Source organism: Cavia porcellus, unplaced genomic scaffold (genome assembly GCF_034190915.1).
Source record: "Cavia porcellus strain 051 isolate PalLab524CR breed Dunkin Hartley unplaced genomic scaffold, mCavPor4.1 scaffold_9, whole genome shotgun sequence".
Taxonomy (NCBI): Eukaryota; Metazoa; Chordata; class Mammalia; order Rodentia; family Caviidae; genus Cavia; species Cavia porcellus.
In genome coordinates this window covers 91091713-91107539 of record NW_026947492.1, presented here as the reverse complement: position 1 = coordinate 91107539, position 15827 = coordinate 91091713, and the positions used below count along the sequence as shown (strand labels likewise).

Sequence of the window (15827 nt, the reverse complement as noted above, 5' to 3'; positions counted from 1 at the left end):
AGTGGTGGGAAGATTGCTAATGAGGTCACAACGGTAAAGCAAGCAAGAGGCGGCAATCAGGTGAGAGGTGGATAAGAAAGTGCTTTGTGTCCTGTGTGGCATGGGGCAGAGTGTCGCCTGCCTCGTAGAGGCCTGCAGGAGAGGAAGATCCTGGGTGCTGGAACATAGGTTACTCCATGGCACCCGCACCCTCATCCTTAAGATATTAACAGTCCCTCCCAGTGTTTACCAGCCTGGTTTGTTTCTGAGGACACAGTTTCAAAACCCTTCCAGTGAGTGGGCACACCCACCTGTGGCCCCATGTTCTCCACAGACAATGCCTCCATTGTGCGCTCCAGGGCCATTGTGAGGAGCAGCCCTGCTGGGCTGTTGCATGGAGTCCCCTGCCAGCCTGGAGGAACGGGGTGTGGGAGGGTGACTTTTCCCCAGCTTGGCTGCAGCCCCACTGTACCCACCCGTGTTGTGTGGCATTTTTAGTTTTGCTGTCCTGACGCCATTGTGCGATGATGTTTGCTTTGTGCTTTGGCGACATGGGAAACGTTGGCTCCCATCTCGCGTCTCTTAGTGCCCAGGGACAAGCGACCGGTTCTGTTCCCAGAGACAGGAGCCACCGAATGGCTTTTACGCAATCGGCCTTTCTCTCACATGGTGTTTCCCACACTGCCGTGGCTTGTGACTGTCTCAGTGGGTGGTGTGTGGGCCCCTCATGAACCATGTAACACTTTCAGGAGCCAGTCACCATTTCAGAGCCTTGCCTGGTTTCTGCAAGACTGAGAAAGTTCCTCTGCTCTGGATGGGCATCTTGGCTTTCTCATCTATACAGTGGGGAAGCTGAGATATCACAGACAAGGTGGGGACTAAAGGATCCACGATCTGCTGACCTCTTGGTGCTCAAAGCTAACAGACTTACCCCATGCTGGGTGCCAGGCTTTGGTAGATGATCTGTTTTTTTTTTTTTTTTATCGGTACCAGGGATTGAACTCATGACTGCCTGCTTGCAAGGCAGGCACTTATGCCACTGAGCTAAATCCCCAGCCCCTGGTAGATGGTCTTATGTCAGCCTCGAAGTACAGTGAGTGGGTTTGTTGATCCACTGTACAGATGAGAAAACCAAGGTTTGGGGAGTTTAAGTAACTTATCCAGGATTACTCTGCCAGGAAGCCATTAAGGTATGTTAGAAACCTAAGTGATTTGACTCTAAAAGGCTTTCTCTTTATCAGTCCACACTGGGCATTTGGCAAATGCTACATGGTAGTCAGAGGTAAGACCAAAGCAAAAGCAGCAGCTGGCTTCTGCACCACCGAGTGTATGTGGTGGCCACTGGGTGGGGTTCCCAGGGGTTCCTTTCAAAGACTGGACATGACGCACAGGACAGGCAGTGAGTGTGGATATGTAGTGCAGGTGGAGAAGGCACAGGGCCAGAGCAGGCCAGTGAAGATTCACAGTGGCCCTGGGGACCAGGGAAAAGCATCTTTCCCGTCCAAAATTTCTAGGTTGGCTTCCTCTCATGCAAATAAGGCTTTGGGACTGTGGTCCCATCAAAAGCTTACCTGGTGACTCCCAGATTTAAATTGTCCTCTGAGCTTCCCATCACATGGAAATCAAGGATTGCAAAGAGTGTCTTCTGACTGGTCCTGCGAACAGCGCCAAATTCAAATGGACTGAAATTGTCGCTCTCTGTTTGGTTCCTCGTTATGCGCTCAGAACCATGGGGTCATGCTGAGTCCTGTGTCCTGTGCATGTCCTCTGGGATTTTATGACCTTTGACACTGTTTGCCTGGCTCACTCCAGCCCTCACCTCTTCCCTCAGCTGTGAACGGTTCACCTTGGTGCCAGCACCTGGCGAGAGACAGCAGTGCAGACTGAAGCTGAGCCATGCCCCCTCTCTCATCAGGTGCTGGGTGTGTTTGTGCATGTGGCCCTTTGCATCAGAGCCATGTGTGTGGGTGGGGCCAGGATGGAGGTCTGTTTGGTGCTTGTGTTGGCCAGAAGGTTACTGCAGGTAGAAAGGGAGGAGGCCAGTAGCTGGTTTCTCCTGTCCACCTGCTGCTGAGGTCTGGGTACAGACAGGGATTTCTACCCTTGTTCACCGGGCGGGCATCACAGACCATGCCATAAGCTCAGTGGGCATTTGGAATCCAGTCGCATCTCTGTGCTCCTTTTCTTTTTCTTTCTTTCTTTCTTGCTTGCTTGCTTGCTTGCTTGCTTGCTTGCTTGCTTTCTTTCATTTATTACTGTGTGGTTGCAATACCTAATGATGACATCCCGGTGTGGAGCTGGATGCCTACGGAACACATCATCCTCCTTTTCTGCACCCCTTTCCTCTCCCTTCCTTCCCCTATCTCTTGTTCATTTTCCCATTTAAGAAAGATCGATCTCCCTGTTTTATACTTTGGGCTTCTTAGAAAAACCTTGCAAAATTTAAGCTTGAGTACCTGATTAATTACATTTAACATTATGGCCCAAGGTGCATCTATTTTCCTACAAATGGCTCATTTATCCATCTTTATGGCAGAGTAGTACTCCAGTGTATAAATACCACATTTACTGTATCTGTTCATCTGATAATGTTTGTGGTTTTTTTTTTTTTTGTCTTTTTCCTTTTTATCGGTACCAGGGATTGAACTCACAACTGCCTGCTTGCAAGGCAGGCACTTATGCCGCTGAGCTAAATCTCCAGCCCCCATGTTCATCTGATAATGGACAGGCAGGTCACTTCCAAGGTTTAGCTATTATGTATTTTGCTGCTATAAACACAGGTGTGTGTGTATCACCTTTCTCGTGCTATGACATATTTAACTCTTTTTCACTCCTCACTTTGTGGTGGATTTGCTTGACTGGAGACCAGCTGAGAATTAAAAGCTCTATGTCCTGAAAAGAGTACAGTTAAACCCTTCTATACCTTTTTGTCCTTGAGGCCAGAGTCCCAACAAAAGTCTTGCTTAAGATTACTTGCTGTTTATATGCCATCGTAAAAGGCTTTCAGTTTGTTTTGTTTTGTTTCTTGAGCTAAGGTCACACTATGTAGCCCAGAATAACCTTGAACTTGTGATCCTCCTGCCTCAGCCCACCAAGTGCTGGGATTACAGATGCGCACCATCTTTGAAGGAGGGTCCAGCAACTTGACAGGTTCTCTGGACACCCTTATGTACCACACAATGCTAGAATTCAGAGTGATTTCCCCAGGCTATCAAGAAAAATAGAAGTTGCACTAATCAAAAGCCAGGATCAAAGACCAAAATAAAAGACATTTAATAGGATACGAGGAGAATAGATCTTTTGCACATGGAAAGGGGGGGAACCAAGAGATGGAGGGAAGAAGGGAGAAAAGGGAAGGGGACATAGCAAGGATTTAGATGTGTCCTATGTATGGATGGACTCTCCATGATGAGTATAATCACTACATACTGCACCTGTGTACTAATAAACATAAAATTTGTTTTAAAAAGCTGGGATCATGACTCTCCATTTGGCAAAAATTTCCAGTTGAATAGTTAAGAATGTGGGGCTTTCAGCAATCTAGAATGACTTATTCCTCCAGAAGGCAGATAGCCTGGTGTTTAAGTTGAATATTAATAGCAACTGTGTAAGACTCTGTGCTATACTTCCATACATCATCCGGCTTAGTATGTAAGACAACTGTGTGTCCCTGCTGCACAAGCACAGGATACTGACGCTCAGAGGGGACACAGCAGCTCTTCAAGCATCACTCAGGGCTCAGCTCTGGTCCTGGGTTACAGCTGAGACAGTACGTACCCACCTTTGTGATGGCTGTCACGGTCCAGAGTGGTACATCAACAGGAGGCAATGATGGCCATGGAGGAGCCTTGCTGCCCTCCCCGCTGGGCATGTGGGACACTCAGAGAACACTGGGCAGAGCTGGGCTCTTCTCTGAGAAGTCAGGGAGCAGGACCAGGCCCAGCTTCCTTACGTCATGGTAGCCTAGAGCCAAGGATTTGCTCCTCTGTGCTCCTCCACTTCCGCTAGAGTATGGGACTGGGGATGCTGTCTTGCCCACTGCTCTCTTATAAGGCCGAGCTTTGCAACCCTAAGGTGTGAGCTGTCATTAAGAGGAGCAGAGTAGATGGTGATGGGCAGCAGGGAAGCAGGAGAAACCCTCATCTACACCGTGCATTTGGTGTTGTCTGTGGGGCAGCTGCTGTCACCAGGAAGCCGAGCTCTGACACCACAAGGTTCCAGCCCCTGACTTCTTTGGCCTGTGGTTCTTTGTACTCTTGATGCATGAATTCAATCAAGACACATAGGCAGCTATGCTGACGTGCAGGGAGAGTTTATCATAAAGCATGTAGGGACAGTTACACCTTCAAGTGAGAAGGTGGGCGGTACTTCAAAAACATCTGCACTGATCAGAGTTTGTACACCTTTGGCTGCATAGGACAGTTATTCCTGGGGTTCAGGGAACTAGGGTGATTAGGATGCTTTATCAACATTTCTCTTACTTCCAAAAATCGGTAGGTGTTTCAAAAATGTCATCTTTGCTCCTTTCAGGTGGTCAGTGTTCCCTCAGGAGCCTTAATCATATAAGAATCTAGGTCAGGTTTCAGCTCAAGAAGGGAGGGTCTTTCAAGAATGCTCCCCTTTCTGGTATCTCTGGGAGCAGACCATGGCTCCCACAAGTGCTGTGTGTCATGTTTTGGAAATAGTATGCCAGGTGGACAGGTATCAGAAGGAATGTGCACAGTGTGTATCCTTAAAATCTGCTCTGTGGGATTACTTTAGGTTTAAGACCCACCTAATAAATGGTTATAGATGCATTACCCATGAGGTCCTTGTTTCTTTACTTACCCAGCAATGCATGCTGTTTGGGGGTCCCATCCCCTTGCCCTTCAGACCTGTTAATGTCTGACTACCTGCCTCATAGGCACCAGATTCCTTACTAGATGGAGAAGTGAATGAGTCATCAATCCTACCCCTTTTTTTAGTACTAGAAATTGAACCCAGGGCCTTTGCACTGAATTATGTTTCCTGCCCTTTCTTTGATCTGTTTGTTTTAAGGCAGACTCTTGCTAACTCACTAAATGGCCCACATAGCCTGAGCTCAAACTGGAAATCCTCCTGCTTCAGCTTCTCAGAGTGGGATTACAGGTGTCCCAGCTCAGAGTGAACATTTAATCTGCTATTGTTGCAGTGGCATTGTTTTGTATGAAAGAGTAATCAGAGCTAAGCCATTTAACTGCCTCCAGGGCAGTCCTGGAAATGATGTGGAGTGGGGCTTTTGAACTGAGGCCAAACAGTAGCATTCCCTTTGCAGCAGGTATGCCGGGAACAGCCTCAGAGCACAAGATGGTTTCCTCCGCTCTCTCCTCTTCGAGTTGGCATTTCTTTCCATGAGGAACTGGTTGCTGTTGCTTTGTCCTAGAACTGTGATCCTCATGGCATCTGCCTCTGACTTCACTAGGCTCCCGCTCACCAGCTTACATTGATTCTATCAGTGTGCTTCTGGTTCAGCTGTTCTGTGGAATTTTTCTTAGGTCCCTTGCTAGCCTCCCCTCGTGGGAGGACTCATTGTAGTTAAGGCTAATTGTAGTATACAGCTTAGCAATGTTTTCAGACGGCCTTGGTTTAAGCTCAGTACCACCATTCCCTGTTTTTGCGATTACAGCAATAATCAGGTTCTTTATTTCTTTTTCTTTTTCTTTTTCATTTTTATCGGTACCAGGGATTGCCTGCTTGCAAGGCAGGTGCTTATGCCGCTGAGCTAAATCCCCAGCCCTGTTATTTCAAACGATTGTCTCAATCTACCCTTTTGGGTTTCAACCTGTCTGATAGGGAAGGATGAGGTGGGCTAAGCAAACAAATGACGCACTCTTTGAAATTCTGTCAGGGGAAATGCAGTGAATCAAAAGGAGCTCACTGTTCTGCTGGCTCTGCCTGCCTTCCTGTTATCTCTGCAAGCCTTTGACAGTGGCTCCTCCCTTGCTGAGGGATTCTGCAGAGTGGAGGCACTGGGTTGAGGGGTGGAGAGAGGACCAGCAGTGAGATGGAGGGGCAGGATGCTGGGGAGGAGGTGCCATGCTGTGTGAAGACAGGGGCATCAGCGGACACCTGCGGGGGTATCCACTTCTGTGAGATGATGCTAGAGCCTTTCTCCAGGAGGGGCTTTGTAGGGCTGTGTGTTTTCTTCTTTCTTGCTTCATAGTTCTTTGAGTAGTTTCTACTGCAAATTCTCAGGTCTCCTCCTAGGGTCAAACCCAGGATCAAGGATCAGCGAATGGGCTTTCACAAAAGAGCAAGAGAAGCCTTCAAGCATGTGATTTAGAAAATGAGAGGTCTTGGAGAAATCTCTTCTGACACTTGAGGCTTACACAGGAAGCCCAATATGCTTGTAACCTTTGCTTGAAATCTTCCAAAGACATGTGTGTCTTTGCTGGGTTGCTGGAACCAATGGGAACAGCCTCTGCTGTCTGAGGATACTGGGGATTTATTTTTTAAGAATGCAGGAGAATTCTTTTCCTTGCATGGCGTAGTGCTAGAAGTGGGACTGAATTTATGTCTGTGCTTATCATGGCTCCCAAAAACAGGTTTAAAAATAAATTAGGGTGTTGTGATTCATGTCTTGAAAAAGTCAAATGCTGGAGACAGGAGAAGGGCAGAGAAACCCGATAATTAATGATCTTTGGTAGATGGATCCTGATTAATGGGCTGGGTGCTCTAAGGTTGTTTATTCGCCTTGCTTCCATCTCTTCTCAATCCATAGAATCTGATTTGAAGACTCACCAAGAGCCTTCCTAATATCAGCTTCACATGTCATCAGGTTCCCAAGGCTTGCCCTTCTTCTTGCTGTTCTGTTTAGCCTGGTACTTACAAACCTCCTGCCACATGCCAGCTTCCCTGGGAGGTGCTGCCAGGAATGCACAACTTGGAAAGACTCGATCTCTGCCTACATGTGGCAGTGGGGATGCGGCAGTGGTGCCCATGTCTAAGTTCTCTACAAGCTCTGTGTTATAGGGAGCAGAAGAGTCCATCAGGAAATGAACAGTGACTTTATGATTTGAGGAGGGGGATCCCCAGGTGGGGCACTCAGTGAGACGGGAGTAGCTTCAGTTCAAGGATCACAGGGTGTGACTTTTACAGAGGGCAAGTATGATCACTGCTGTCGAGCGCTTGCTGTGTGTATGCAGGCTGACCTGTTTACTCCTTAGAAACCCAGACCGGTTTCGTGGGAAGAGCTGGATAGTAAATATTTGAGAAATATTTGAGGTTTTGTGGGCTGAAGGTCTCTATCACAAATGCTCAGCTTTGCTCTGGGGGCATAAAAGTGGCCGGAGACCGAAAATGGATGGGATTGCTTTGCATGGAGGTTTACAAAAACAGGCGGTCAGCTGGCATTAGCCCGGGTCAACACTGCTGCCTCTTTCTTATATTTAATATGATCCCCATTTATAGAGGACAAAATTGAGGAGTAGAAAGATTATGAGACATTAACTTGTCTAGAGCCAAGGGTCAGACTGTTTTTACCTCCCCCACACAGTGTTCCTTGGAAAGGTCAGGTGCTTTCTGGGAAAGAGCCAACAGAGGGACCACCTTGAGTCACAGTATGAAAAGTTTGCCTCTGATTCACTGGGGAGGGGGAAGCCACTGATGATTGAGTACAGTTTGATTAAAGCTGAGATCTGGGAAGATTTATTTGGCAGTGGTAGTAGATAAATAGGTTGAAGGGTGTTTTTTTGGGGGGGTGGAGTTTTTAATATATTTGTTTATTTTTTTGAGACACGGTTTCGCTGTGCAGTTCAGGGTGGCTTTGAATTCACTATGAAGCACAGATTGGTCTTGAATTTGAGAGAATCTTTTTGCCTCAGCCTCCAAAGTGCTGAGATTACCCGTGTTGTGCCAACACATTGTGCTGGTAGGTGAGAAAAAGTGCTGAGATTACTGGTGTTGTGCCAACACACTGCGCTGGTAGGTGAGAGTTGAGCGAGGAATACTTGTTTCAGAGCAAAGAGGCTGCTTCCTGTAGACTTTAAAAGTTCTCTTTGTTACTTGATACTTGCTTGGCATTACCATGATTTCATGCTGTGTGCATGTGTACATATCTGTGTGTGTGTGTGTGTATGTGTGTGAATGTGTATATACTTGTTAAAAGGTGTTGATTTAACCTTGCTTTCCAGCTGTACTGTGCAGACTCACATAGAGAGCTGGTTTTAGAGATGGCATGTGCATTTGAAAAACCCTCTAATTGCTAGGAAGAGAGAGGACTGGAGCCTCCACTGCACTGTATGCTTACTGAGCTCTGCTTCCCACTCAGCTGTGTTCCTGTTGTGCATAGCTCTACACTTGGGCTGTTCTTTGGGTTCCGTGTGACCGGTGAGATCCCTCTGAGGTTTCACAGAGCAGTGTGGGCACAGCTCCTCCCAGTTGGCAAGTCGAAGCCCTGCTCTGTGTGCCAGCCTGGCCAGTTTCCAACCTGCTTTTCTTTTACACCCTGCCATACTTTGTGATTCCAAGTGGAAGATTTTCCAAACTCTTGACATTTTACCATGAGTAGGAGAACTCTTGAATCATCTGTGTCCTAGGGATTCAGGGTAAGGGCTGTGGCAGGTTTTGTTATGGCTGCTTTAATGATGGTAGTAAAATATCTAATGTTAGCTCTTACTTGCTGAACTTTTGCCAGGATCCTGTGTCCTTTCTGTCCGTGATGTCACTGCATCTTCATAATAGCCCAGGGATATAGGCATTGTCATTAACAATCTTGCAGATGAGGGCATCTTAGCCAAAGGGCACAGTGGCAGTTAACAACACTGCAGCCAAGAGCAAATCCAGTTCACATTCTTCTTCCTTGCCGCCTTCCGGCCCTGTGCCCACTTCCTGAGCCCCGATGCAGGTCACACCAGGAATTCCATACCATCCCTCCCCGAGTCTCCACCACCATCTTTGAAGGTAGGCTTCTTTGTACCCATTTCACAGGCAACTAAACCAAAGCCAATAAGAGTTGGGGACTTCTCCAGGGCATGCAGATAGCAAGGTATTGAGCTAGGTTTGGATTTTGATGTTTGAATTTTAATTCTTTGAGTGAGAGCACAGTACAATGTCACAGAATATCTCAGGGATTCCGGAAGCAAGTTATTTTGCTTCTCTGCATCTCAATTTTCGCTTCTGGAAAGTGAACACAAAATAGTAGCATAGAATGAGGATAAGGGAGTCATACGTGTAAAATGGTTAGACCAGCACACGGTATGCAATAGGCATTCCATGTTCGCTGGCAAGACCTGGTTGTATGTAAATCACTTTTTATCCAAATTTGTTGTATCACTCAGTCCTTTTAATAACTGACAAGTAAATAGCATTGATTTCATTGTATAGCTAAGAAAACAGCCTCAGAGAGGTTTAGTAGGAAACCTGAGGTCATCCATGCATTCATCCTTGAGTATTGTCTTTGTTCATTGTTTAGAACACCAAGCCCAACACCCACAGCTTAAAGGAACAGAGATTTATTTTTGCTCATGGTTTTAGTACATGGTTGGCTGGACCCAAAAACCAGCATACTGGGGGAAAAGCTGCTCATATCATGCATCCAGGAAGCAGATGAGGGATCAGGGGGGTGCTGGGAAGGGAGACAAGTCCTTCCAGGTCATATCCACAGTGACCCACCTCTTCTAACCAGACCCCACCTCCTGTCAGCAAGTGAGGATTAAGCACCATAATTCAACCACTTTCCAAAAGTCCCACCCTTGAGCACATGAGGTTTTGGGAGAACATCCAGACATAAACCACAAGTGTACATTGAGAAGCCGTAATGTGCTTTTGAGGTTGTAGGTGCTTGGGATATGTCACCAAACAAAATGGACCCAAATCCCTACTCTTAGGGACCTGCAGAACTGAAGCTGCACCCGGGTCTGTCCCTTTTCCTGAATGTTTTCCTCCTTTTCTCTCTCCTTCTCTTCACAATTTTATTTAGTGATCCTTTAAATTTCAGGCTGGCCATTGTAGTTATCAAGGTGGCCTTCCACCTCCTTATCTTGCTCTGTGCTTTTCAAATTGAAGGTATCAGTGATTTGCTAGGTATTTTGGTCTTTGACAACTTGGGAGTCGGGGAGAAGAACCTCCTATGGGTTTGGGCTGAGGTGTGAAATAGGACCCACTTATGAGTGTGCTTCTTCCTCTGTGGGACCTTGTGGACCTTCTAGGTGGGATGGAGGGACACACAGGAGATGTCACTTATGTCTCTGAGCTGTAATGTGCTGCTCTGTCTTGTCACTTCTTGGGACCCCTTCCCAGGAGGAATAGCCAGAAATGCTACCTCCTAGAAAGATCTGGCTCCTGGCCCCACTGCAGGAGCCTTGTGGGGCAGCACCCTATTGTGTAAAATCACCCTGAGGAAGAAGGCACGTAGGGCAGGAGCCAGGGAGAGAAGTTTCCCATGGTCTGTAAGTCATGTGGATACTCAGAACAAGCATCTCACCTTTTTGGTGCAGGTGGCATGTGGATTGCTATATGGAGCTATTATTTCTGACCATGTGAGGGAGGCAGTTCCTGTTTTCTCCTTTTTGTTCACTGATTTGTTCCTATCATTGATCATGGCTCCCTCCGCATACTCCCACCTGCCCTTTGAACTCAGAAATCTACACATGAAAGTTAGCATTCAAATTTGATGGAAAGTGTTCTGCTTTGTTCTGTTGTCTGTGACTTTGACAGCTGGGGAGAAAAGTTTTTAGACCAAGGTTTTCTTGTGCTTGTTGGCCTGCTTGGAAACAAATCTTCCTTTACTTTCATGATTTTGTGACCAAGAAGCACAGGTCTGATGTGTTCCCCTGGGGTGGGTCTGCTCTCTCGATTCCACAGGTGACCCAGCTTTTGCCTTCTGGGGTGTCTGTACACAGATGTTGTGTTTAAAAATGTTGGAATTTGCTAGGTTTTGTTTAGAGAATCCCAACAGAGGAAATGATGCCTGGCTTTTGAATTAAACCGATTAAATTTGAGATTATGGTGAGACCATCAATACCTCTACTCACACAAGAGTAATTGAAGGTGCTGTGTGTTTTCCTACTTGGCTTCTTTGCAAGGGACCCAAGCTCCTGAGAACTTGGCTGGCTCAATAGCCCTCCTTACCCTGAGAGACTCATTAAAAGATGCCCGTTGGGTGGTAACCTCTCCATATGGTTTCCCCATAAAGAGAAAAAGATGTGAAAGGGTGGGGGGAGACTTCGCCTGTGTTTAGAGCCACAGCCTCTCAAAGCCGGCTGGAGCAGACTGTTTAGTTCCTTGTCTCCTGTCCCTTTCAGGTCCTGCATGTTTTGAAGCTTTCTTTAGCTTTTCCCCAGCTTTGACGGCAGCTCTCTCAATAGGCGACGGCCCAGCCATGGTGAGCTGAATGCCTGGTCTGCACAATGCACTGAATTTTAATGGTGGCGGCTGGTCCCCGAAAGCTCCCAGGGGCTGCTGCGCCCAAGCCCCTGCCCAGCAGCTGCCTCAGACTCTGCGATGGGCTCCAGCTAGATTCCTGAAGTTGCCTGTTTGCTCTTTTACAGATCTACACGGACTGGGCCAATCATTATCTGGCCAAATCTGGCCACAAACGTCTCATCAAGGATCTCCAGCAAGATGTGACCGATGGTGTCCTCCTGGCTCAGATCATCCAGGTCGTGGGTAAGAGGATACTTTTCCTTGAGGGCTGATGAGTCACAACAGAGCCAGCCAGCGGGGTGGCATGGGCCGAGAGAAGACTGAAGTCTCAAAGTAGACGCAGTGTTTTTGTCCTGTATGTGGACAGCCATGCGCGTGGGGACAACTTCCTTTTCCCATTAGGATCACAGACCCAGCAATCTTACCATGATCCTCTTAGAGGAAAGACAGCCCCGGACAGAGGAAAACACCTATGATTTGGAGGTGGGATGCCCTGCCACCCTTTTGTCTCCTACTGTCTTTCTGGTTCTCCTTTTTCCCTGCTGATGCTACTTTTTTGTGGATGACTAGAAATAGAGAGACAGACAGACAGATATAGATAGACAGATTAACAGTTAGTGGTTTAATCTTTCCAGTTAATTGGTCTGAGAAAGCAAAGGTTAGAACTACAGAGTTGGTCAGTTCTAGTTTTAATCCAAGGGAAGTGGGATTTTTAATGCCTCAGCCAGGAGGTGGGAAGAGACGGTTCCCTTCCTACTGGGTAAATAGGCAAGTGGGTGCTGGTCAGAGCTGTGCCCTGAGCCTGAGGGACAAACTCCTTGGTCCTGCCTGAGAACTCAGAGCAGAGGAGGAGGCGGGAGACCAATTAGAGAGCATTAGACTGACTGTTGTTGCCGGCAGCAGACTCATGCCAAGACCAAGGCACAGGGAGAAGCAGAAACTCCAGCCCCTCTAGCATGTGCTGTTGTGAAGTAGTTGCCTGTCCTTCAAGAGTGAGCAGAAGCCTTCACAGTTGCTGCGATGGCAGGCTCATGAAATTCAAGTTAGCTATCAAATATGCAGTAGGTTGGAAAGTGTGGTGTGTTCTTGGGTAGCAGTCAGGAGCAGCTGCCTCAGAAGGCAAGAGCAAAAGGAGGAGAAGGTCTCAGTGTCCATGTCAGTGTGTGCTGTGATAGACTAGTCATGTCTGCCTTGGCCACACTGGAAATTTATTGAATGTGTGCCATGGAGATATGGGTGGGCATGTTTTTGTCACTGCTCAAAGGGATGTTTCCTTGTTTCTGTTCACACAAGAGACACTTCCTGGAGCCCAAGCTACTTTTTTGTGCTTCCAGGGGCTCAGAATGGGGCCAGTTGTGTATCCCTTATTCAAAATGCTTGGAGCAAAATTATTCCCGATTTCAGACTTCTTTCAGATAACTTGCATACACAGAATGAGCTATCTTGGGGATGTTCAAGTTTAAACATCATATTCTTTTATGTTTCACAAGTATCATATACATACAGACGAAGGGTAAATTTATACTATTTTAAATAATTTTGTTCCTGAAACAGAAGTTCCATGGTGAATTTTCCACCTACAGTGTCAAGTGAGTGCTCAAAAAGTTTCAGATTTTGAGCTGGGCTGGGTGGATCAGGCCCCAAATCCCAACACCAGAGATGCAGACCAGTGTGGAAACCCAGATTTTAATTCCCAATATTGCCCCCCAAAAGTTTCAGATTTTGGCAGATTTTAGATTTTTGGATTAAAAATGCTTGTCCTATATCAGTAGTGCAGGCTGCACAACACAGAATACTAAGAAAGCAACAAATTGACCCTCAGTCTATCGGCTAGTTCAGAGCATCTGATGTAGGGTAGCCTGTGAGTGAAAAGCCCCTGGGGAAGAAGCACATTTTCTGATCAGAAAGCCAAACTGTTGACCTCCATTCCTTTCCCCTGTATGTGTACTCATCAAGAGAATACGGTCAAAGGTATATCTGTATGTGCACCAGTACTCAATATGTATATGTATGCTTTGTATATAGACACCTGCATAACTCTAGCTGTATAAAATTTTTTTTTTTTTGCAGAATTAGAGTCCTATTGAGTCTACTTGCCCTTTGGCTGGTGAGCTACTATTCATTCTCAAAAGCTGTTTCTCTCTGATACCTTTCCTGGCATGTGTATGGTCTCCAAGCCTCTCTCCACTGGTTGCTTGTTAGTTGTGAAGGGAAATAGGATAACCATTAAGACGACTATCTGGGCCACCTCCTGATCAGGTGACCCAGTTTCCACTGCTGGTAAGGGATAAATGGAGGTCATGTATTTTCTGAGGTGATCTCCTCAGTGGACACAGCATTAGAGATGGAAAACCTAAAACTAATCAATCATGAGGAGTCTCAGGCAAAGCCATTCTATTAAAAAAAATTGGCTTGTGTTGTTCTAAGGCAGCAATGTCATGAAAGACAAAACCTGAAAAGCCCTCCTGGAATAAAGGAAACTAAAGACATGCCAACCAAATACATTGTGCAACCCTGAACTTCATCCTGTACCAGGTAATACAAAGCTGCAAAGAATGTTTTTAAGTCAGTTGGCAAAACTGAAATATTGGTATTGTGTCAGTGTTAGATTTTCTAAACCCTGTAGTTGTACCAAGAGAGATAATGCATTTGTGCAAAAGGGAGGTGATGCACACTGAAAGGTAAAGGGCAAAGGACATGATGTATGTAGCTTACTCGGGAATGATTCAGAAAAGAAACATTACCTGTGGACCTAACCAGGCACCAGGAGGGAGGGGGCAGAGGGAGAGAGAAAATAAGAATGGACCAAGGTATATAGGAAACCCACATTCCAGTCCTATCACTTCTCCTTAAGTGAGTTGGAGTACCTCAGAATAGAAAGTTGAAGCGAAAACATGTAAATGAAGGCAGGTAGCAAGGTGACTCCTCCTGAGGGACAATCTCTCTCATGAGCATCGTGTATGATGGTCAAAGCCCCGTGCTCCACCAGTCCTGCCCATGATGGATCATGGAGCAGGAAGGTGGGATGCAAGGGAAGGGGAAGGGGTCGATGAGGAATTCACTCTGCAGTAGGAGCTCTCTGGGCCTGGCAGACAGGGAAGGCATCCCTGGTGGATTAGACAGTGTTCAGAAAGGCTGGAGGGGAGAGTCGGAGAGTCAATGAATTCAGAGCTTTTGCCTGAGGGTCCAGGTGATTTCTACATTGGTAAGTGGCATCAGATGTGTGACTTCAAGGAAAACCTTAAGTGCTTCTCCCATATGCTGCCCCTAAGTCTTTATCTGCCCTGCACACCTTCTAGGTGGCTTTCCTAGAGGGCAGAGTTTACCTGGGGCTCACACACTTTTCCTGCTGCTGCTCTCTGCCCATAGATGGGAAATGGGCCTCTCCCCGTGCTGTCTTTGAGTGCCTGTCTTTTGGTGGCTGGGGGCTGCATCTCTGCACTCAGCCTCTTGTTACTGTGATTATCTTCTTGAGATGTGAGCCAGGCCATCGCAGTGGCATTCCCAGGAATTATTAGGAACATACACAAGGCCAGGACACACAATGTAAAGGCAGGAGACACTTCCCACTCACACTGAGGTCATTCAGGGAAGATGCCAGAAGCGGGGTGGAGGACAGAAAGGAGGACATGGGAGAGAGAAGAGAAGGAAGAGGGAAAGGAAGGCAAATGGATGAACAAGTGAGAGTTGGAAAGAAACAGAGAGGGAAGTGGGAGAGACGTTACCCTCCACATATGGGTCCATACTGTCTCTCATCAGTGACCTGCCACCATTGTGTGATCTCAAGTGAGTCGTGTGTCCTTATGGACTACCAGTGCCTCTCTCCCCATGGATGATGACGAGGTAGATACACAGGCCGCTGCAATGCTCCAAGTCCTTTGAGGGAGGTCTTCAAAAAGTAATGAGATTGGTGTCGCTGTTCGTGTTTAAGAAATGTGGGGATGCTTTCTGTCATGAACGTGTCACCTTGTGTGCAGACAGCTCACTGCATTAGCAGGCTAAGAATGTCTTGAATGTGCTTGGATAAATTGCCATTTGCTCTTAGAAATGCCATTTTTAATCACAGTTGAGGACTCTGGGGACAGATAGCCTTTGCTCCTTTGATTATCTGCGTTTGGGGTTCAGCCAAAGACACACTACCCTGAGTTAAAAAATTTGGCTCTGAGGAGCCAGCTCTTCATTTTTATCCACAGAATCAGAGCTGCTGTTAGTGCCCTAAGTATTTATGACAGCCATAGGAATTCTTGGGAATTTAAGTAAAGGAAAAGGCATTTAAGTTATATGAAATTAGGATCGAGGAGGCCCATGATTTAGTTTGCATTTTTTATTAAGCATTTAGTTTGCTTTTGGGTTAGCCGTTTGATTTCTGGCTTCCTGTGCTCCTTTTGGAGTGGTCTTGAGTAGGCTCTACCCCTGTGGTTTATTTTGACTGTTGTAAAACAGAGCACTGAGCTACAGTGTTTCAA

The 15827-nt window shown here is 46.7% G+C and overlaps 1 protein-coding gene across 9 annotated transcripts in view; it reads left to right on the top strand.

Moving 5' to 3' along the window:
- The window catches only part of Nav2 (neuron navigator 2), a 669303-nt gene that overhangs the window by 408403 nt on the left and 245073 nt on the right, over positions 1 to 15827 (top strand). For all 9 annotated transcript variants that reach the window (XR_010049935.1, XM_063256804.1, XM_063256802.1 and 6 more), the window contains one exon: positions 11487 to 11604. Coding sequence is in view for 8 of the 9 variants with exons in the window: in XM_063256804.1 (XP_063112874.1) it covers positions 11487 to 11604 (118 nt within the window). In the remaining variant the exon portion in view is untranslated. The remainder of the gene's footprint in view (positions 1 to 11486; positions 11605 to 15827) is intronic.